Source organism: Taudactylus pleione, unplaced genomic scaffold (genome assembly GCF_031769625.1).
Source record: "Taudactylus pleione unplaced genomic scaffold, aTauple2 ptg000070l, whole genome shotgun sequence".
In the NCBI taxonomy this organism is placed as follows: domain Eukaryota; kingdom Metazoa; phylum Chordata; class Amphibia; order Anura; family Myobatrachidae; genus Taudactylus; species Taudactylus pleione.
The window spans coordinates 3,330,977-3,355,446 of NW_028284472.1; the positions used below are offsets into that span (position 1 = coordinate 3,330,977).

Below are 24,470 nucleotides of genomic sequence, written 5' to 3' on the forward strand. Positions count from 1 at the left end.
GGGCAGGGGGCACTGCTCAGGCCTGCCAATTTTCTGTTTATTATCATTCTCACTTGTATCTTCCTCTTATTTTATCCCCTTCATCTCCTGGCCTCCCCTGTCTCCTCCCTGGCCCTTCCCCATGAGGCCATGGCCTTTTTTTGGGTGTCCCTATTTGAAAAATAGAGGGTGAGGCACCAATGCTCTTTCTGGCACAGGGCACCAAAAAGTCTTTTCACAGCTCTGAAAATACGCATCCAGATTTTGCCATTAGGAGCATAGAACTCGGGCAATGTAATAGAGGGGCTTATTCATCATGGATAGCAATTGCAGCCATGTACACAGATCGGCCGATGGTGCGTACTGTGCATGTGTATGCACCGCAGTGCACGTGCGCAGGATAGCATTGTGAGCGCACTGCGATCAAGCACGCACATAGAAAGCCATACAGAGTCAGTGACAGGCCGTGAGTGTTTGTGGGTGTTGACAGGGGAGTGGTCAAAAAAACGCAGATGTGTCTGTCCATTTGAATGCCATTATATGGGCGTGCATAAATTAGCCACTATGACGTCATACACAACTTGTGTACTCACTGCGTGTGACGAGACTTGTAATTTCTGAGGTCACAGCTGCTGGAATTGTGCATGAGGGTCCAATGTCCCTCGATGTTACCGGTGTGTACGCAGGACTGTGAGATCTTACGGATGTGAGATAGCGGCAGTGGGCGTCTCTATGCTGGCTGAGCGGTTGCAAACATTAGCATATTTTCGCAGCAGACCTGTCTGCGAAATGCAGCGGCGACCACAATAGCGATCTGTGCTGATTCAGGGCCCAGAGCGCGAGTGTTTCACTCACACTCTATTACTATCTGTAAACTCGTAAAAAATCAGACCAGCTTCTAGTCTGAGCAGGTCCGAGTTACACAGAAAAATGCACAGATCCGTGAGATCCGCGCATGTTTCTGTGTGTTTAAAATAAGGAATGAGTAAAAAAAAAAATATATAAAAATATGTGCGCCCCCTCTATTAACCTTGACCTCAATTAACCTTGCAGTTCCCAGCATAGGCTACAATTAGCGGTTCCCACCATAGACTTTAATAGCACTTTCCCACCATTGAAGTCTATGGGGAAAAGTCTGACAGGCAGCTTGACCGCTTAGAGCCAGTCAGCAGGCAGCTCCTACGGATGCACCTGCTGATTGGTGGGATGCACAGTATGCTGGTACTTGTGGTTCTCCAAGTACCAGCATGCGGGGGAGGCTTGCTGGGACCTGTAGTTTGCCAGCAAAAGACAATATTATTAAATCTATTTTTTGCACCACACTTTTATAAACAATCAACCCGTCACCCACCGGCCAGGAGTGCCAGGGATAGCCCTGGAGAGCGGGATCCCTCTTGTTGGTGGGATCCCCACCTCCCCAGGGATCCCCGGCCTGGGCTGACTAGTGGTCAGGTGTAATGCTTTGGCTAGGGGGATCCGGTGAAAGGGTTCCCCAGCTGTGGCATCACACACCCGCTAGAAAGAGTCCGGTGCTGGTTATGGAAAATACAAGTGACCAGTGGCAGCTCCAGAGGTGGTGCTTCAGTGCAGGCCAAAATTCAAATAGAGGACACACACCAACTGCCAGAGATGTTTGGCAGCGTTTGGGGTGGCAGTTGGCGTGGCTCCCCTATTAGAATTTTGGCCTGCGCTAAAGCCCCACCTCTGGAGCCACCACTGCAGGGGACCCCTACTCATTTTGTCCACTGTATTTCCACAACCAGACCAGTTCAGCAGAGCTTTGTGCTGGTTCATAAAATACAGGGGAACCCTACACATTTCCCCCCCTGTATTTTAAGAACCAGGACAGATTCTACAGAGCCCGGATCTGGTTATGCCAGTGGTGGGGGCACGTCTTATTATTCATATTGTGCCACATTACAGTGATCACGTTCATATTGGGCCACATTACAGTGATTACGCTCATACTGTGCCACATTACAGTGATCACGCTCATACTGTGCCACATTACAGTGATCACGTTCATATTGTGCCACATTACAGTGATCACGTTCATATTGTGCCACATTACAGTGATTACGCTCATATTGTGCCACATTACAGTGATCACGTTCATATTGTGCCACATTACAGTGATCATGTTCATATTGTGCCACATTACAGTGATTACGCTCATATTGTGCCACATTACAGTGATCACGTTCATTTTGTGCCACATTACAGTGATCACGTTCATATTGTGCCACATTACAGTGATCACGTTCATATTGTGCCACATTACAGTGATCACGTTCATATTGTGCCACATTACAGTGATTATGCTCATATTGTGCCACATTACAGTGATCATGTTCATATTGTGCCACATTACAGTGATCACACTCATATTGTGCCACATTACAGTGATTATGTTCATATTGCACCACATTACAGTGATCACGTTCATTTTGTGCCACATTACAGTGATCATGTTCATATTGTGCCACATTACAGTGATCACACTCATATTGTGCCACATTACAGTGATCACACTCATATTGTGCCACATTACAGTGATCATGTTCATATTGCGCCACATTACAGTGATCACGTTCATTTTGTGCCACATTACAGTGATCATGTTCATATTGTGCCACATTACAGTGCCCCCAGTTCATTTTATGTCACACTACAGTGCCTCCACTTCATATTGTGCCACATTACAGTGCCCCGTTTCATATTATGTAACATTAGATTGCCCTCCAGTTCAAATTATGCCACAATGAAAGTGCCCGGTTCAGATTATGCACATTACAGTGCCCACTTACCATTATAACATCCACTAACCACACACCTCTCAGTGAAAATGGAATGTCACCACATTAAGTTTGGGCAATGTGTTGGAGCCCAATTGCTTAGCAGGAAGATCCAACTACAGTATATATCATAGGTGCAGGGCCCCCTAAGCCACTGGACCCTATAGCAATGGCACCCACTATAGAAATGCCCATGTGCGTAGCCATCTTGGATGAGTCTGGTCCGCTCTTTAATGAATAACCTCCATCGGTGATGGGGTTTACATATAATATAATATATTCTTAATAAAAACAGAGTTATATCAGAATAGCGTAGTTAACACTAATGGCTACATTCATTCGATTTCTTCCTAATGGACTATGGTGCAAAATCTGAGCCAGGGCTACCCTAAACGCCTCACCACTACCACCAACACTAACTAATCACCCAGGGCACTAATCTCTAATACAGACATTGTGCCCACTCTGCCCGTCTTTCAGGGGGTTCTCTGACATCTGCCCCCTGGTCTTTCCTCTGTCTGCCTCTCCTTATCTTCTGATCTCATCCACACTAGCTAAGCCATTTGGATTGCTCTGGTTACTGTAAGGCAGACATCTCAACACCACATTTCCGGACTGACCCAGAAGCAGAAAGATTGGCACCTTGTGCCTCATTTATTGCCCAGACTCCAGTGCCAAAGAAGGCTGCTGCATGTTTGAGAACCCTGCCAGTCAGTGATGTGCGGTCCAGTGAGGCAGATGAGGCAGAGCCTTTCCTGTCATACTTAGGCAAGGATGTCGGAACAGGACGGGGGGGCAGCTCACCCTCCCTATACGTGCAGTAGCCAAGCACAGCAGGGGAAAGGGCTCTGAAAGCTGTTCCTCCAGGTCCCCTGTGCGCTCTGCACTGTCTGCAGCATCAGGGTTGGGAGGCATCGGTTTATTGCCCCCCCACCCCCAACATAAAATCGTTCTGACGCCCCTGTACTTTGGTATACTCCAAAGTTTTTTTTACTATAAAAATTATAAGAAAAATGTAAAGAAAATATTAGAAATATCTTCTTGTATTATTCTAATAATTTTTATAGTCAAAACTCTGGAGTGAAAATCGTATGGCAGGTGAGGCACTGCCTCCCCTATCTACCATTTCCGCACGTCCCTGATCAAAACTCACCAAATTTCCAGCACTATATACTGCTGCACCTTTGTATAATACCCACATGATACGAGTCAGTGTCTCCCCAGCCATTTACCTCCCGGCTGCCAGTGGTGCAAGTAAGGCCCGGAGCGCTGGGCATGCCCCAGAGTGCCGATAAAAAATGTATTTTACCTGCACCACTGGCCCTACCTAAAAGCACAACAGTGAGCTTGGGGCATGTAATTGTGTAGCCTCTGAGGCCCTTGTTATACCATATGTCACAGCTTCAGCGAAGACACCAATAGCTCTACTTAGTCATTGTCTTTCAATAGTGTTGTGCAACAATATTGTTGTCATCTTCATCATCATCACTGTGGCAAGATCACAGTGTCAGGCGTTGCGAATAAAGGTTTATCCCAATGGACACCCGCCTGCAGGTGATGGTCCCAGGGGAAGTGAGTCTCCGTGAGACAGGCAAGATACAGTCACAGCACAGGATCGAGTTCACTGTGAGATGGAACGTGGTCACCTCCAACGCGAGGTTATGACTCCAGTTGGACTGGACACCTGACGGTGAGTGTCGGCAGCAGACAGACAATGGCGGTGAGTAGTGGGAAAGCCTCCGCAGACTCTGAATTATTTGTCAACCAGTCAGAGCTTGAGGTTGAATAGACTTTCAGGAACACTGTCAGGCCCAATGGGATAGGTGATCACCCAGGTCACCGCTCATTGGCATGCCAATCAGTAAGGGGTAGGCCTGAGGCTGTAGTGCCCATGGTCATTGATTTGTGCTTCAGTGCTCGGTCTGTATTCCATTTATTATTAATGCTCAGCTCACGGCCCACAGATGCCCTCATAAATGGTTGTTGCGCCACTCCTCGCTCACATGTTGGCACAAGCACAAACACTGAGTTTTACAGCAGGTGTTTATTTGTTGAAACTGGAAATTAAAATATGTTGCAACATGTGGGAGGGCATTAATGGGTTTAAAACACACTTTTATGTGCTCAGGGGAATCGATATAAAATACCGACGGAGGAGATGTCGGCTATCAGTACAGTGACAGCGGCATCCCAATGGTTGGAATCCTGACAGGGAAATGGTGAGTACTGTTTCCCTGTCCTATTTACCCCCTAACCCTCCTTTTTTTATACCCTCATACTAACCCTCCCTACCCGCACCCTAAACCTCCCGAAAAATACCTAAACCTAACCCTCCCCCTTAGTGCCTAACCCTAACCTACCCCCAGGGGTGTATCTATAATGGGTGAAGGGTGTGCGTGGAACACGGGCCCCTGGGTCCAGGGGGGCCCCGCACCGCACACCCCGCATCCATAATGTTACTTACCTCTCCGGAGTCCCACGTCGGCCAGGGAGTCTGGCGCTGTGAAACGACTGGAAAAGGGCCGCAGCGGCCATTTTCCCGTTGTTTGCTCACGCGCAGTACAGGGAAAATGGCTGCCGCAGCCATTTTCCTGGTGACCTGTGCATTCTTTATAGACTCTGGGCACACTCTAGTGCCCAGAGTCTATAACTCCAGTGCTGGCCGCACACAGCTCAGTGCGCTGCCGGCCGCCGGACGGAGAGAAGGGGGCCCGTGTCGGAGACTGCACATGGGCCCTCTCCTCTCTAGAAACGCCCCTGCCTACCCCCGATGGTGCCTGAACCTAACCCCCCTGTCTGGAGCCTAACCCTAACCTCCCCCCTCCCGCATCCTAACCCTAAGTCCCCCTGGGGTGCCTAACCTTAACCCGCGGCTAATACTTGCCTGGCTTCGGTGTCCTTTACGATCGGAATGCTGGCTGCCGGGATTCCTGCGCTCGGCATCAGCAGTCATGTCGAGATCCCGACGCCGGTGTTCTCTTGGTAATCGGGATTCTGGCGCCGGGATTTCGGCAGTCGGCATCCCGATCGTCAGGCTATTAACTGCATCCCATGCTCAGGTCACATTAGAATGCCTATCAGGATGCCTGGAGGCAGGATCAGGCCAACTGGGGGCCTAAGAGATGGTGGGGTCTATGTACTAAGCCTTGGAGAGAGATAAAGTGGACATAGATAAAGTTCCAACAAATCAGCTCCTAACTGTCACTTTATTGTCACTTTTTGAAAAATGACAGTTAGGAGCTGATTGGTTGGTACTTTATCTCTCTCCAAGACTTAGTATATGGATCCCAGTGTCTGCGGAGACAGTAGAAAACAGTGTTACAGACTGTTCCAGCACCTGACACATGGTGGTGTAGTCCTACAAGGAAGCAGCTGTATTTCTGGGAGCTCCTTCGCTGCAATGTTCTCCGTCTGGTCAGAAGCTCTGCGGATTATTCTGGTGCCGCTGTTTGGAGCTTGGCCCCGTAGGTTAATGCCATCTTCAGATGTCGCTAAACGTTTGTTGCCTATGGAGACATTCTGGTAGGAGAGAGATCTTTCTGTCCCTCGGCCGCAACCTCTATTCTGCTGCAAAACTTGCCAGAAAAAGTCGCTGCATTCAGGGGTCTATTTACTAAGCTGTGTTAGGAGATAAAATGACGGTGATAAGGTACCAGCCAATCAGTTCCTAACTGCCATGTCACAGGTAGTTAGGAGCTGATTGGCTGGTACCTTATCACCGTTCACTTTATCTCTTAACACAGCTTAGTAAATAGACCCCTCAGTGTCAGAAGGTGAGGAGGGGTCTTTCGGAGATCCAAAGGAGTCCTCGTTTGTGTCGGCTTGTATTTTGCAGGGACGGCGTGTCTTAGAGGCCGCTGTCCCTGCATACATTTTTATATATAAGGAATAATTATGTAAAATAGGACAAATGCCCCCTTACAGATGGATACACATTGTGGCACCACCGCACTTATTAATACATAGGCCCAGTATCAGAAGCGCTTTCACCCTATCACCCACCCCAATGGTAAAGCATTTTCATACACATATCTGAATAAAGAATATTAAAGTTTATTTCATTGAAATGTGCACTAACAGCGCTATAGCACTTTATGTAGCCCAGTGGTGCAAGTAGCAAAAAAAAATCTTAGTTGTACTCTATGCGTGCGCACAAAAATGGGTGTGTCCAAACATCACGAGGGGTGTCGCCACTCAAAATGCGGGCGCCAGCATGATAGACCACCCATTTCTCGTCACTCTGGGACCATTCCTCTCCATTCCATTCAAAATACACCTCACCTCTTTGCAACAGGGAACCTTTTTTATTAGGAAAAATAATATTGATAAATATGGCCGTTTATGTGGTATCCAGGGCTCCAAGCTCCCAGCCTCTTAGGGTCCATCTGATCATATATTCCCGAGACAGTGCTTTGGATACATGCCCACAACTCTCTCACAAGAGAGGACGGCTCCATGTGATCGCATTGTCACCGTCCAGTTCTCACTCCAAAACGCCCAATTCCACGGGAAGTCAGATTCAGCCAAGTTCTGTCTAACTCAGAAAAGGGCGGCCATGTCGTCGAATAAAAGTGGACGGTCCAGGGGGGGCGCAGCATCGTAACCCCGCCCTGGCTTTAAAATTTTGGTAATATCGGCATTGTAAAGCAGGGGGCAGGGTTGTGATGATGCAATCGTGCCGCCGCGCCCCCGCGCCGCCCACTTACGCCGCCCGCTGCTGCACCGACCTGGCTGCCCCAGAAAGTCGGTGAGTGTGTCTAATATTGGTACATTCTCCGCACAGGTATATAGTTATTCCTTAATCAGCTTTATAGTATATATTGGGGATATTTATCAAACCACCTTCAATATTTGTTGCATGTTTTTCTCCCGATAATAGTGGCAGCACTTACCCCAACTATAGAGTATATTGTTATCACATTGGGGCACCCCTCGGCTCTAGAAAGAAGAGAGGCAGGAAAGATCTGTGTTCTCGTTACAGTGATTATATCCAAATTGAAAAATATAATCATGAGCCAAATGGAATCCTGGAGAAAATTGCAGGGATCTGTTCTAAGTTACAGTACATTACAACTTCACTCTGTACCCATATACATTAAAAATTAAAAAGGTGAAATATAAAACCTCTGTATAATAATATTAAAGAGCAATAGTTATCTGAAGTCATAGGAGCATGGTTCTACCAAGGAGCAATAGTGTTTCTTCTAGCCGGCTTTAAGGGGTCATTCAGACCCGCTCGCAAGCGCAGGATGCTCGCAAGCGGGTCGATGTTATCCCAATGCGCATGCGCACGACGGAGGGAGCTCCGACGTGCCCATGCGCGAGACCCCGACAGCGACAGCCAAGCTGTCGCTCCGGGTCTCGCACCAAAGGGGGCGTGCTGTCGATGGTGACTGACAGCACGCCCCCTTTGGTGGGCGTGCCGGGGGCGTGGCTGCCAGACGGAGGCGTTCCCATGGGAACGCCTACCGTCTGGGTCCGGCCCCACTGACATCACTAGTGATGTCAGTGGGAGTGATTTTGGCTCTGATAGAGCCAAAATCACTCCAGGGCTTGCGGTCACCGAGACCCTACCGCAGGGTTTCGTCGCAAGCCCGATAGTCGCGATGGTCTTGACCATCGCGACCATCTTTTGGCCGCTCGCATATGCTGTGGGTGGTCACCCACAGCTATGCGAGCGGCCAGGAGGCCGCTCCATTTTCAGGTAGGAGGGCACTGATTCAGAGCGAGCGCTCTGGTCAGAGCGTCCGGCTCTGAATCAGGCCCTTACTTCCCACTCTAAATCGCTTGAGAGGCCCTGACTGCATAGATGTTAGAATCTACTTCAGATCGGCTACTGTCAACCAGCAACCAACTGGTAATGGAGGACACTAAATGGGAGTTATGCAGGGGAAGGGGTTCATTTAAAAAAAAAAAAAAAGTGATTTAAAGAAACATTTTTTGGGAAGACCTTATAATGACCATACCCACCATGATGGATTACATTAACAGCTAGTTATGATCGTGATAAGTACCCTTTTTACGGCAGGGGTTTTCAACTCCAGTCTTTAAGTAGCACCAGCAGGTCATGTTTTCAGGATGTTTTTGTCATGCACAGGTGATTTCATCTATTTCACAGGTTCTCAAACTCGGTCCTCAGGACCCCACATAGTGCATGTTTTCCAGGTCTCCTCACAATCACAAGTGAAATAATTAGCTTCACCTGTGGTTCTTTCAAAATGTGTCAGAGAGTAATGAATACACTTGTGCTCCTGCTGGGTGACCTGGAAAACGTGACCTGTGTGGGGGTCCTGAGGACCGAGTTTGAGAAACACTGTTCTATTTTGCTGAGTCAGTAATTATCCCACCTGCATCCACAGACAGAAGTGCAGAAAAGGTGACCTGCTGGGGGTACTTGAAGGCAGGAGTTGAAGATCACTGCTTTACTGCATGGTTACATTACAATCTATCTTCAAAGATAATCCAGTCTTAACCAGCAGGGATTCCAATGTAAAATAAAAATAGATTCATCTGTACACCTGCGTCCAGGTGCAGATTGTGCTGGGTGGCACCAGGGAGTGTCAGCAGAATGTATACAAACCTTTTCCTTAGAGGTGGATGCATAAACATTTCACAATTTACTGATAAAGAACTAACGCAAGGGTTTTTAACTCCAGTCCTCAAGTAACCTCAACAGGTCATGTTTTCTGGATTTCTTTGATCATACACAGGTGAGTTAATCTATTTTGTTGGGTCAGTAATTACCCCTAATCCAGAAAAAAGGAAAATACAGGTTTGGATGGGAATAAAGTATTGGGCGCGTGCCCACTTATCCCCGTATTCAATTTAAAGGGTGCGGAATCGGGAGCCGTCGAAAAACTCAATGGCGAAAAGTCCAGTCAATTTTCGGGATTTGATCCTGCCACACCCCAAAATATGTCCTGAAATGGGGAATCACTATGGGTACCCCCGATTTGTCCTTCTGCATATTGTCAGGGTTTTTAAATAGCCGCGGCAGGTGCATAAATGCGTCTATGAAGAAGTGGTGAAGAATAGCACTTTGTTGTTTTTTTTTTTTTAAAATAACTATTCCCACTAAATTTGGGGTAAATGAAAATGGGTGCAAGCATATTTTTAAGTCCCTAAAGTAATTTTTAAAAAATCTGCAAAAATGCACCTGCTGCTACCAGCCGCAATTAAGAAAATACCTGCCGCATACATGTGAACCCCTCTGGAAGTGATTTAGCTACTTTAGAAGTTTGTACCCCAATTTTTTTTTTTCAACCCCAAAATTAAAGTAAATTTTTTGGGATGTTTTTATTTAATTTTTTTAACTTTTTTTTAACACAGTTTATTTTGAGATGACACTCCCAGGGGTGCAGGCTATTCTTTTAAGCCTGCACCCCTAAACCCCAATTTTACACATTGGTAAAACATGGTGAAAACTTATCCCCGTTTTTTTAAAAAAGACTTTTCGCCGGTGCGAAAAGTCTTTGTAATTGAATACGGGGATAATTGAAACATGCGAAAATGACATCATCCGACTTGTCGCAGCCAAATTGATTAATGCCCTATGAATACTGATGATCTATAATGATTTATAATAGAAAACAATTAACATGGTGATGGTTACTTCTTAGTACATGTTTGGCCAAAAATGTTTGCCCACCTACCACATCAGGGTGAACCTCATCAGGTGGCTCCCTAACATCCTTAATACTGATATAAATATAAACTTATCTAGGACTTAAATTTACCTTTAATAGTGCCCATTAAATGTGTGTACTGTAATGCACAGGCCCCATACTAATTAAAAATACCTGGGGCAGGTGGGAGGAGCGCTAGGCCAGGAAAAGGGGTCTCACCTTCGAGTGTACCTTAAATACACACTTACATAGGAAACAGGGGGTGTGGGCTGCACATGCTAATTTAAACATAATAAGAGGTGTTACCATGTTGAGACCTGTAGTTCTAAAGCAGAAAAAAATTGTTTGCCCACCTACAGAACCTCGTCACAGTGACCTCATCAGGTGGGTCCCTAACATCATTAATACTGGCACATTAAATAATCAATAATTATCCCACTTGTTCCTGGAGATGGAAATCCTGAAAACATGACCTGTTGGGGGCAATGTTGTGTTCTGTGTAAGAAGAAAGTCAGTCTCCTCTGCACATGCTCCAAAATATTTATTCTTTTTCTTTTTAACTAACAACTATAGATACCATAGGTGTGCACAGGCCCGCTAAGAGCTGGTTTGGTCCTGGGTGAAGGGGGTGTGACCTAATCGCAGGAGGCGTGACCACACCTCCTTCGTGGGGGGGAGAAAAACTATTTGCAGCGCTGTGCACTGGGAAGGGGGGCTCTGTAAACCCCAAAGCCCAGTGCAAATCCAGGGGGGGAGGGGCGATCAGAATGCAGCAGCAAGCAGTCTCCCTTTACAGCCCAGCACACAGCAGCCTGTGAAGCACTGCACAGCTGACAGGGAAGAGGGAGGGGGCGGTGCCGGACCTGAGCCCCCACCGGACCCCTCCAGCAAGTCTGGGCTTGGGTAATTAGTACCTGATCTCCCCCCTCTCGGTGCCCCTGGGTGTGCGCAAAAGCCGTAACAGGTGGTGCCGTATTGGGATCTCCCAGTATGCCGGGTCATGGACTACCCCACCCACTCCTCCCTCCTTAACATAGTCTATTCCCTGGGCGGCTATACGAGTAGTCTATTTCCCGGAGGGAGGTGGGAACTGGGTAGTCCATGACCGGCGGAGGGGAAGGTCCCCCTGTGCCGGCTTCTGTGCACACCTATGATAGATACGAGTCAATACGATGTCATTGATAAAATATTGACTCAATAAGTTGATCAGGAACCTCCGATTGTCAAGCACTACTGGGAGGTTGCAAAATTGGGGATGCAGCAATTTGGGGGGAGCTTGCTGTGGGTGTACCCGCCTCCACGGTGTGCTGCAGCAGCATGGCTCCCGACCTCCCCCTTATTTGTACAGTCCTGTCATAACGGCAATTTCTCTCCAAAATCGTGGTGTTAGGATAGTCTGCAGCGGATCCTCTGTTTGCTGACTGGGTGGGAAGTTTGGGGGAACAAACCGTTCTTTGTCAGTGTGGAAGGCTGGTGTTACCGGAACAGAAGCATTACACATCGCATTTTAATTCTGCACTGTTTACATTCTTTTTTTATGTATACGAGAAGAAAAAGATAAAATAATAAGTGTAATAATGTAAGTTAAAGAAAAACAATGACATTATATATAAGTTATACCCTATCTGAGTTATTTGCCAAGTTGTATATGAAGCTGAAATGTGACTTCACATTTTTAAAAGACTATTTTGTATTATTCATTGAAAAATGTGTTTTTTTTGGTCCTATTTTCATCGTCTCTGTGTCGGCTGTCATCCTTCCAATGTATGGAATTGCTGAATTCTCTGTGCTTGTTTGGCGGTTTCTGCAGCTGTAGTATGTACCGTACACACCGGTCTTACAGGGCAGATTCCTGCCTGGTACAAGCATCTCTGAGATAAGAGATTAGTGTCTGTTATAGAAGGTAGTAGCAGAGAGTACACACATCTTAATCAGGGAATCGGTATGTTATACAGCTGGACGTTAGCCCGGCGGATGAAATACCGACGCCGGAAGGCCGGCATATGGAGATCCCGACAGGGTAAGTATAAAGGCTATCCCTAACCCTCTCCCCCCCTAACCCTAACCTCCTCCCAGGGGTGCCTAAACCTAACCCGCCCTCCCCGCACACTAAACCTAACCCTCCCTTAGGGATGCCTAACCTCCGCCCTTCCCATAGCCTAACCCTAACCCTCTCGGGGGGATGCCTAACCCTAAGGGCTCTATTTCCACATTTAGAATGCAGATTGTAGTGTGTAATGTCACAGAGATTTACTAAAAATCCCTCAGGGACAGAGCTTGTGATAAAGCTCTGTCCCTGCAAATCCCGCGCATGCGCCGACTGGCCGCCACTACGCCCTGCCCCCGCTGCTAAGCCCCACACCCTGCAATAGTGACCCCCTGCGACCCCCCCCTCCACCCAATCGTGACCCTCCACACCCTTACTTACACTTACTTCCGGTGATAGGGGGTTCGGTGATGTCCTCCGTGGCTCCGGTCAGCTGATCTCCCATCCTGCACTGTGACCCAGTCACCTAATGACTGGGTCCCAGTGCAGGATGGGAGACCAGCTGACCAGAGGGAGGACATCATCGGAGCCTCGATCTCCGGTCCCTGGACTTAGGTAAGTTATATATTTTTTTTACTTTTTTTTTTTGCAGTGTATCAGCGTGTGCTCTGTTTAGACCACACAGCTAATCACTGGGGCCAGCTCCGGGCTCTGCTCTGCTTAGGGCTTGGAGTAGAATTTTACGAATTCTACTCCAATTGCCCTTTAGTAACTTTAGGTGATACTAAATAATATGAAAAGGATGTGAAAACAACCTTTTTCACTTTATTTTAGTAAACATAATGATAATAAATAGAGCCCTAAGTCCCTCCGGGGAGACCCGAAACCTAACCCTCCCCCCCCCCGCGCGGCTATCCACTCCCAACGCCCGGCTTACCTACGATCGGTATGCCGGGCATCGGGATTTCGGAGTGGGGCTAATGATAGGCAACGATATTTAGACGCCTATCATTAGTCTCTCGCCGGGATTTTACTGTCGGGAAGCCAGCGAACGGCATTTTGACCGCCAGCTTCCTGAATACATCCCATTAATCAGAAAGTGGCTGTGCTGTATGTAACACTTTGGGTAGCGGGAAGAAGAATTCTATTAATGGTAAAATATGTTGTGTCCACTAGAAGGGTTTATTTTACTATCATTTAATAATATTCAGCAACATGTGTAAAATGTTGGCGTTTGTGCCTGCGTCTAATGGCGGTCGTCTGGCTTCGACTTTATTCAAATGCCGCTACTAAGTCCTTCTCTTGTGTACATCTGTGTGTCCAAATGTGTAAGGCTTGAGATGCCTACTGCCAGCGACGCAGAAATACCGATTGTGCGTCTTTAGACTACATCACTGACCATTCTACTGAGGAAAATAGCCCAGACGGTCTTAATAAGGAAGTATGGATGCTTCCTGTACAGCAACAGTTTAATGGAGACTACAGGCCCCCATACTTCAGAGATTGATTGCAGCAATCGTGCAATTTGCAAACGATTGTGTATAAAAATCTTTCCCTTTTTCAATCGATTGCAGATTGCAGAATTGCCACAATCAATTGAAAAAGGGAAAGATTTTTATACACAATCGATTGCAAATTGCACGATTGGTGCAATCAATCTCTGATGTATGGGGGCCTTCACTTACAAGGTCATTAAGGCATTCTACAGGTGTGTTAGTGTGATTTGGGGGCATAGTGATATAAAGGGGCCTATCCATTAGCAAATGTATTTCTAAGCGATGAAAGACAAAAGATATATCCCTTGAAAATTCCGGTGGATGTGCTGAACGATATCTGTCATGTACATGACAGATTTTGGCAAATGATGAACGATATCGCATGACATCATTCAGGGAGTGGATTTTGTTCTCTGCAGCGCTCTGTAGCTGCTGCTAATATCTTTCGTCGTTCACCGCACATAGGGCCTAATTCAGATCCGCTCACGAGCACTGAGCGCTCGCAAGCGGGTCGATGTTAGCCCAGTGCGCATGTGCATGACGGAGGCGGCTCCGTTCTGCGGATGCGCGAGACCCAGATAGCGACGGGCAAGCCGTCGCTATGGGTCTCGCTACAAAGGGGGCGTGCTGTCGATGGTGAGTGACAGCACGCCCCCTTTGGTGGGCATGCCGGGGGCGTGGCTGGCCAGACGGAGGTGTTCCCATGGGAGCGCCTACCATCTGGGGCCGGCCCCACTGACATCACAAGTGATGTCAGTGGGAGTGCTTTCGGCTCTGATAGAGCCAAAAGCACTCCAGGGCTTGCGGCAACGAGACCCTACCACAAGGGTCCCGTCGCAAGCCCGATGGTCGCGATGGTCTTGACCACGTGACCATCTTTTTGGCCGCTCACTATAGCTGTGGGTGGTCACCCACAGCTATGCGAGCGGCCAGGAGGCCGCTCTAAAATTAGGAAGGACGGCCCTGATTCAGAGCGAGCGAGGTGACAACCCACAGCTATGCGAGCGGCCAGGAGGCCGCTCTAAAATTAGGAAGAGCGGCCCTGATTCAGAGCGAGCAAGGTGACAAACCACAGCTATAGCGAGCGGCCAAAAAGATGGTCGCGATGGTCAAGACCATCGCGACCATCGGGCTTGCGACGAGACCCTTGTGGTAGGGTCTCGTCTGCCGCAAGCCCTGGAGTGCTTTTGGCTCTATCAGAGCCGAAGGCACTCCCACTGACATCGCCTCCGTCTGGCCAGTCACGCCCCCGGCACGCCCACCAAAGGGGGCGTGCTGTCACTCACCATCGACAGCACGCCCCCTTTGGTGCGAGACCCATAATGACAGCTTGCCCGTTGGTATGCGGGTCTTGCGCATGCGCATGACGGAGCCGGCTCCCTTGTGCGCATGCGCACTTGGCCAACATCGACCCGCTTGCGAGCGCTCGGCGCTCGCGAACGGGTCTGAATCAGGCCCTCAGTCCTGTGTCAGCGATGTATTATCTTCAAGTTTACATATTTATGTTTACAGTTTAGAAGCGTTAACAGTTTGTCATTTGTAAAAGTCTGAAAAGTTTTGACAGTGGCTCTATTGTAACCTATTTAATATTGGAAAAAATTATATTTTTATTGAATTAAGGGAGACAATAGCCTATGGCAGCAGTCATGGGCTAGGATATAACACTGTGAGGGCAGTTGTGTTATAGGTTCAGTCAGTTAGGAAAACTGTGATTTTCAGAGGTTAAAGGTTGGTCCCCTCTACTCCATACCACAGCAGGTGCCCTGTCAAAGCATCACATGGGTTAGGTTAGGGCAAGCTTAAGGGGCTAGAACAGGGTTGCAGGGCAAAATACTGCCCTGCGGCCCACATGTGCCCACCAAGCCATTTCAGTCTGGTCCCCTACCTATTATCCCTCCCCAACCTCTATAAGGCCAGCCAAGTAAATACAGATATATGTTGTGTGTGGCTCTCGGCGGCTGGGTGTCTAGCAGTTCCAGAAGACTTGGTGGTCCTGTTATTGGTGGAAGTAAATACATTTTCTGGTAGGGGTTTCTATGACAGTGAACGTCTTCGCCCTGACATCACGCTTCTCCGGAGGGCTGGAAGCTAATGTGATACAGGACTGCAGAGAGTCGGGTGGCTGACGTGATCACCTTCCAAGGGGTGGGTAGGTTGGCACAGGCATGGTCTATGGGGTCTCCAGCCCCCCCTGGGACGTTGCAGCTAGCAGCCTCCTTGGTGTGTGAGCTAACTGGCACAACTAGGAGAGGTGACCCCAGAGAGCCCGTCACTGGTAAATCTGAGCCCGACGCCCCCATCCCTATGTGTAGAGAGGCCTCTAATGTCAGATGATGGCCTGACTGTAACCGAGCTGTTATTTTTTTGTAATTCCCTCTTCCCAAAGGACAAGAGCCACTACCACCCGCACACAGCACTAGTCAGGGATAATGGCAGTGACACAAGACTCAGGCACTCCATTCATAACCTCACATTTTCTTTTACATTGACATGCAGACCTGAAACTCAGATAGGGCTACTGTACTTCCCGGTCGCTCTGTGATTACCCTTGTTATAATCTGGAATAATTCCCCCCGTGTCGTCACCCCCGTACCCAACTCCCCATACAGGTGAAATAATTGTCTACTGCAGTGGTTCCCAAACTTTTTTGAATCACGGCACCCTAGAGTATCAACATTTTTTCCACGGCACCCCTGGGCCAAAAGTTTATTATTGAGAAATTCAGCATCAAGTTGAATGAAATTGTGCTTACATGTCACCCTTAGGTTTAGTTATGAGGTGGTTGACAGGGTTACGCTTATTTTTGTCCAAATATTTTTTGATTGGCAACCACCAGCACTGGTTTTACCAATCAAATAACCAAAATAATTTTCTTTGGTACTAGACCACCATCCCGAGGCACTCCTGCAAGGGTCTTGAGGCACCCCAAGGTTGCCACAGCACCCAGTTTGGTAACCACTGGTCTACTGTCTTCCTGTGTCAGCACAACAACTGGTGTAGAGACTCTAGGACAATGATGTGTGAGCTTCTGTCCTTTCTTTGAAAAGCTACACAGTCAGGGGCGTATCTATAATGGGTGCAGGGTGTGCGGGGAACATGGGCCCCTGGGTCCAGGGGGGCCCCGCACCGCACACCCTGCACCCATAGTTTTACTTACCTCTCCGGAGTCCCACGTCGGCGCGGGCGTCCAGCGCTGCAAAACGACTGGAAAATGGCTGCGGTGGCCATTTTCCCGTCATTTGCGCATGCACAGTACAGGGAAAATGGCCGCCGCGGCCATTTTCCCGGTGACCTGTGCAGACACTATAGACTCTGGGCACACTCTAGTGCCCAGAGTCTATAACTCCGGCACTGGCCGCGTACAGCTCACTGCGCTGCCGGTCGCCGGGCGGAGAGGAGGGGGCCCGTGTCGGAGACTGCACACAGGCCCCCTTCTCTCTAGAAACGCCCCTGTACACAGTAGTTGAACATTGACATTAATTAGACTGGAAAAAAAAAGATTATGACACAGTATGTGAGTGTCAAAAATGGTTTATTGTATTTGGTCACAACATACAAGTTATGCATGATTAGAAGAATTGAGAGTCAAACCACGGGTAGGTTACACATATGTTAAAATTCTCTGTGCGGTGTGTTTTTTCGTATGGGATAAAAGTACTGTAAGTAAAAACAAAAATTAGTTCAGAGCGAAATTTGAGGTGTCACTAGGCTCTCAAAGGGTTCTAGGGCCCAGCCCTAGAATCATACTTGCCACACAAACACACTCGCAATTAACACTAATTACAAAAATAAAAAAAGTTAATTTCTGTGTTTTTTTTTTTTTATATATATATAACTGTAACGGTGTCTTGTAAGTCTTTAACATGGAATTATTAATTTGGCCAATGACCCCGTTCACTGTGCTTGAGAATGGATGTCTGTGGGGGAGGGGGGGCTGCTGAGGGCACCCAAGGGCTGGCGCAGGCCCTGGCAGTCTCAGTGGTAGCTAGCACACATCATCCTACTGTGGAATGGAGACGAAGGAAGCACCAGAGTAGGTGCTGAAAATTAAATTTTCAAAAAGTTTTTCTTTTTCTTTTTTATAAAGTGCCAAGGACTGGTAATCTTTCCATGAAACTCATCCTGGTAATTAACCAATACGTGTGTCTATATATAGCTGCATAAGAATAGTGCCAGATAATAATATTATATAGAATTCACATGTGGTGGATAAATGGACTTACCATGTTAGCAGCGTAGCAGTCTCCCCGTTCATAGCCAGAAAATGAGGCTGACCATGACTCAGGGGTCTAATGTGCAGTAGGTATCCTCTCGAAGAACAGGTGGACTTCATCTGAACACTAGCCTCATTGCATCTAGGCTTTATCTTTCAGTGCAACCTAGACACCTCAACCAGCTGGTAGAATTTTTTTCTGTAGTTTTATTAAAAAAAAAATTTCCGCGAGACACACTTAAGAGGCTAAAATTGTCAGCACCAAATAATTTTTCGTTAAGACAGCTTGTAAGTACAGTATGTTAATGGCAAAGTTTAATGGTTCATAAAAAGTCTCAGACTCAAAATCGAACAAAAGGATTTTTTTGTAAAAAAAAAAAAGTGAATTAAAAAAAATAAATAAATCTTTCCTGCCAATATTAGCATAGTGGAGTTACCACTCCTGAGACCTTAACAGTTTGGGTTGTACCTAACCTCTCATGGTTACACTGGATCATGGTTGGACTGGCCCACAGGTTGACAGGTGAAATCCCGGGTGGGTTATGGCTCAGGTTCCAGACCGTGCACTTGAATAATACATTGTTATCTATTAGAGGGTGAGGTGGAGGGTGACCATACCATGGACTGGTGGCTGGCCACTCCCATTAAGCATGGGACCCTACCATTGGATCGCCTCAGTAGGCCCTTTATGGCCCAGATTGACACTGCACTGAATGCTTTCTCCTAGCATGTAGACCAGGAGAATTTTAAACCTGATCTGGACTCCACCAAGATGTTGGCTGAAGCTAATTCAAAAAGTCATGGCTGCTATCAAATCAGCCTCAAGTAGCACATTACATGAGACCTTGTCAGTCTCAATATATCCCAGACTAGGAGGGTGATGTATGAAGTAGTGAAAAATGTGGAGAAGTGGGCCTATCATTTTATAGAATGCACTTGATAAATGCTACCTCAAAGCTGATTGGTTGCTAGGGACAACTTCTCCGCTGGTCCACTTCTCCACTTTTTTCACTGCTTGATAACCCTAGGCTTGAATAATACATGTCATGTAAGACCTAGGAGCCCAGTATCTGATAAACTGTGAGGGTTCCCAAGGCACGGGGTTCCACAAAGTAAGGGATCACAGGTTTTCAGTACCACATCATTTTGTTTGGGGATCTTATCTAAAAAAAGAAAAGTAGATGACTTCTCTAACTGTTAGATGATGACTAAAGAATCAGGGTAGTACAGACACCTATGCAATGTGTATCTCTGCCAGTTTCAACGAAAAAAAGACTGTTGTCAACTAGATACCGTTCAGATGGAAGATAGCGAGAGAAACAAGGTTTCAACTGAGTGTAGATAATTCTTACTAATAGACAATCAGCAATTTTGTCGGCACATTATAACACCATAAATGCTTACAAAATTGGAGAGATTACACTTATGTGTTTCGTAACCATATACAGTATCCAAAAAAATCATTGCTGGGTGTCAATAATGTCATATTTTGTAACTTACCAATTTTTCTTATTAGTCGTTTGGTTGCGTTGCTAATGGCTCCCAACATATGTTACAGAAGCCCAGCAATAAACACTTGCAAAAACATTTACAAAAAAATATCAATAAATTAAGGATCATACCGATGATAGAATTGCTCCATTTTATGGATTCAAAGTGGGCTGAAATTGTGGTGCGCCTCACAGACAAATATAAACATGACCTTCCAATGCATAGGCCTGACTTTCAAAAACAAAGTGCAATTTTCAAAAAAGTTTTCCTTTTGTGGGCCTGATTCTGAGTCACGCGCAATCCAAATTCGTTCTGCATCTCCGTATGGTAACAAACGAGATGCATGCGCAGTTGCGACTTGAACGCATCGAAGTCACCCACTGGGATAACAACATTAGGTAACAATATTAGACACATTCAATTTCACATCCAAAACACATTTTTTTTAGTGGTAAATAAATTAGTAAGTCCTATGTTATTAAATAATTTGATCAGGATTATGAAAGTATACTAAAAAGTTCCTCGTCTTTCTTACATGTCTTTTTCTTCCAGTTTCTGTTTGATTCTCTGCCGTAGATAAATTGCAGTGATCCCGGTGCAGATGATGAGCAGGAAGAACGAGAGACAAGACACTTGGGTTAATTCTGGAGTGTACCGCGCTGTGAAATTTTCGTGCCTGGCTCTGTAGTCCAGGAGAACAGCCTCGAGCTGAGAAAGAGTGCACAGGCCGAGAAACACATGGAAAATTTGATGACCGTGTCCGATGATATCGCAGCCACCTGGGAAAAATTTCTCTGGGACCGGGCAAGAGAAAAAGTAGGCACCAATGACAAAGAAGATAATCTGTAGACTGTGGAACCAAATAGCTCTATCTAAGCAGTCTTCTGTATTACAAGCTACAATCCGGTGAACTACTGGGCTGATGTCCAAGATGTATGCCAGGCCAGATGGGACAACCTGGCAGATCTTCCTCATAACTGGATAAGGCCGACTGTAGCGATATTTAGCGTAGCAGCAACCTATGCAGGACATCCAACCTAGAAAAGCAGCTCCTGGCAAAAAGAAAGGCCAGGCTTGGTCATACCAAGCTTGGTCGGAACTGTAGTAGTAGTGGGCCAAGGAACTCCCATACTGGTAAATGCTTACTCCAACATAGTCCATGAAGTAGAAGGTATAATGAGCCAACTCAGATTTGGACTGCAGCAGGTGGGCGAGGATACTACATGTGAGATAGGTCAATGAGGCTATTACATATAGAACTAAGGGCATGGATAAAGTTTCCCAGGAGAAACTCTCGGTCTCCACAAAGGCTTTGAACCTTAAAAGAACAGCCAAAGCCACCAGCAGGTGAGTCCAGACATTAACAGATTCATTGTGTTTCTGGAAAAGGCTTAGAAAATAGTATTTCCAGTGTTGGTCTGTTGGTCTATAGCCAGTCTGAATGTAAGGTTCTCTGAAGAGGTTAGGGACATCTGAGTCCTTGACTGTAGAAGGCATCTTCAACAGGCCACCTTCTACAAGCTTGGGCAAGCGACGTAACTGCTGGGCACTAATGGATAACGTGCTGATACATTCCAGAATCGCCGTAGTCATGGTAGAAGAAGTCCGAAAAATCTGACTTTCACCCTGCAAAGTAGAAGAGAACCATAAGTCAGCGTAGGCAATATATTGGTCTATACCGAATGACCATGAGCCAAATGACCATGAGCCAAATGACCATGAGCCATCACGAATAAATGACTAACAAGGACAAATGGCAGATGACAAGACCAATCAACTAATTTAATCAGATTAGTTTTGTTTCAAGGTCTCAATTAATCTTTCGACTTCCCTTATTTCATAAATGACTAATGCATAATGAAATGCAAAGAACTGCAGCTTAGAGCTAGATACATACAGAAAACCATAGTACAGCAACCTGACAGATTTCACTAGTTACTTCTTAGTGTCAACTGCAGTAAGATAAAGACATTGGTACTGTACACTGTAATCACTGACAGTCCACTGTCTCATTATTATTATTATTATTATTATCCTTTATTTATATGGCGCCACAAGTGTTCCGCAGCGCCTTACACAGTACATAAACTAATAAGTGAACAAGAAACAAGTAACTTACAGTACATTACAGTGCAGGACAAGTACACAACTTATATACATTGCTGCAATAGCGATTGAAGCACTCACAATAAGCAGCCGGGAGTTGGCAGTGACGTGTTAGGTGCCTTAATGGGGAGTAAGGAGTAGAATAAAGTGTAGGGAGAAGCATATGAGGGAAGAGGTGCCTGCTCATGAGAGCTTACATTCTAAAGGGGAGGGGCAGACAGACAGGCGTGACACAGAAGGGGAAGATAGGGAGGAAAGAGCATGAGGTGGGTTAGGATGAGAGCTGGAAGGCCTTGATGAAGTAGTGGGTCTTGAGAGCCCATTTGAAGATTTGTAGAAAGATGGAGAGTCTGATAGAGAGAGGGAGAGCGTTCCAAAGGTAGGGAGCAGCATGGCCAAAATCTTGGATGTGGGAGTGGAAGTAATCAGTTGGCAAGAGAGGCGGCATGCATTTGTTGAGCGTAGTGGGCGAGCGGGAGTGTGAAGGGAGAGAAGGTCAAAAATATATGTGGGAGAGGATTTGGTGAGGGCTTTGTAGGCGAGTGTAAAAACCTTGAATTGGCATCTGAAGGGGAAGGGGAGCCAGTGTAGGGCTTGAAGGAGAAGGGAAGCAGATGTAGAACGTCTGGAGAGGAAGATGAGCCGAGCAGCAGCATTGAGAACCAATTGTAGTGGAGATAGGTGAGAGACTGGGAGGCCAGCTAGGAGAAGGTTACAGTAGTCCAATCTGGAGATGACCAGCGAGTGGATGAGGGTTTTAGTGGCATCCTGGGTGAGGAAGGGTCTAATCCTGGAGATATTTTTTAGGTGGAAACGGCAGGACTTCGAGAGGTGCTGATTGTGTGGTTTAAAGGAGAGGGAGGAGTCTAGGATAACTCCAAGACAGTGCACTTTGGGGCTAGAGGAGATAGTTGTGCCATCAATAGATAATGAAATTGTGGGAAGTGAGGTAGTGGAAGAGGGTGAGAAGATGATCAGCTCAGTCTTAGACATGTTAAGTTTAAGAAAGCACTTGGACATCCATGATGAGACAGCAGAGAGACAGTTGGAGATACAGGTAAGGAGCGAGGGGGAGAGCTCAGGGGTGGAAAGGTAAAGGACGTATATAGGGAGAAAAGGAGAGATCCTACAACAGAACCTTGGGGAACTCCTACTGTTAGTGGAAATGGGGGGAAGAGGAGACCTGAGAGAATCAGAGAAGGAATGATCAGAGAGGTAGGAGGACAGCCAGGAGAGGGCAGTGCCACGTAAAAAAAGAGAATGAAGGATTTGCAGGAGGAGAGGGTGGTCTACAGTGTCAAATGCAGCAGAGAGGTTGGGGAGAATGAGTAGTGGCCCTTGGATTTGGCAGCAAGGAGGTCATTGCTGACTTTCATGAGGGCAGTTTCAGTGGAGTGGAGAGAACGGAAGCCAGATTGAAATTAGTCAAGGAGGGAGTGGGAGGAAAGAAAGGTGGTAAGGCGGTTGTAAACAATACGCTCAAGGAGTTTGGAAGCAAAAGGGAGAAGAGAGATGGGTCGATAGTTTGAGATTATGTTAGGATCAAGGGTAGGTATTTTAAGAATGGGGGAGACAAGGTCATGTTTGAATGCAGAAGGGACAGTGGCCCTGATTCAGAGCCGGACGCTCTGACCAGAGCGCTCACTCTGAATCAGGGCCCACCTCCATAAATATGGAGCGTCCTCCTGGATGCTCGTATAGCGGTGGGTCACCACGCACAGCATATACGAGCGTGCAGGATGATGGTCGCGATGGTCTTGACCATCGCGACCATCGCCACTGCGAGCCGAAGCCTGCAGTTGAGTTTCACAACCGCAAGGCCAGGAGTGATTTTGGCTCTATCAGAGCCAAAATCACTCCCACTGACATCACTAGTGATGTCAGTGGGGCCGGCTTCTGACGGTAGGCGTTCCCTTGGGAACGCCTCCGTCTGGGAGGCACGCCCCCGGCACGCCCACCAAAGGGGGCGCGCTGTCAATCAACATCGACAGCACGCCCCCTTTGATCAGACACAACGAGCGAAGGAAAGTCCTTCGCTCGTCGCGTCTCGCGCATGCGCACGACGGAGCTCCCTCCATCGTGCGCATGCGCAGTGCACACCATCGACCCACTTGTGAGCGGACAGCCGCTCGTGAGTGGGTCTGAATCAGGCCCAGTGTCAGATGATAGGGAGAGATTAAGGAGGTGAGCCAGATGGGAACAGGCAGAAGGAGACAGGTAGGAGAGGAGACGGGAAGGGATTGGGTCAAGAGGGGAGGTGGAAGGAGGGGAGGACCGGATTAGGGCCATGATTTCCTCTGCAGAAACAGGGGAGAAGGATGTCAGAGTTGGAGACAGAGGGAGAGGGGTGGTCAGGGCAAGGAGGGGGAGGAGTCCTGAGGGTCTGATTTGATATGATGTCCTCACGTATGGAGTCAATTTTAGATGTAAAGTAGGTGGCAAAGTCAATGGCAGATAGCGAGGAGGGGAGGCGAGGAGGGGAAGGGCAGAGGAGGGAGTTGAAAGTTGAAAAGAGACACTGGGGGTTTGAGGACTGGGAGGAGATAAGGTTCTTGAAATATGTTTGTTTGGAGAGGTACAGGGCAGCACTGTAGGAAGAGAGAATAAATTTGAAATGGAGGAAGTCAGCCTTAGAGGGTGATTTTCTCCACTGACGCTCGGCATCACCAATTGCCATTGTCTAGGGAGAGGTTACACCATTGAAGCTGGAGGCCAACCGCTAAATTAGAGCCCGTCATACAAAAAAAATTATTTACCGGGTGAGAATAATTCCTGGGA

At 47.1% G+C, this 24,470-nt stretch overlaps 1 protein-coding gene across 5 annotated transcripts in view; it reads right to left on the reverse strand.

Annotated features, from left to right (window-relative positions):
• Positions 1 to 17,397: 17,397 nt before the first annotated feature.
• The window catches only part of PAQR8 (progestin and adipoQ receptor family member 8), a 90,096-nt gene continuing 83,023 nt past the window's right edge, over positions 17,398 to 24,470 (reverse strand). For 4 of the 5 annotated variants that reach the window (XM_088467309.1, XM_088467311.1, XM_088467313.1 and 1 more), the window contains exon 2: positions 17,398 to 21,212. In XM_088467309.1, coding sequence (XP_088323435.1) covers positions 20,118 to 21,179 — 1,062 coding nt within the window. In that variant the 5' untranslated portion in view covers positions 21,180 to 21,212 and the 3' untranslated portion in view covers positions 17,398 to 20,117. Of the gene's footprint in view, positions 21,213 to 24,448; positions 24,469 to 24,470 lie in introns of those variants that run through there. The other variant, XM_088467312.1, reaches the window with a different exon arrangement.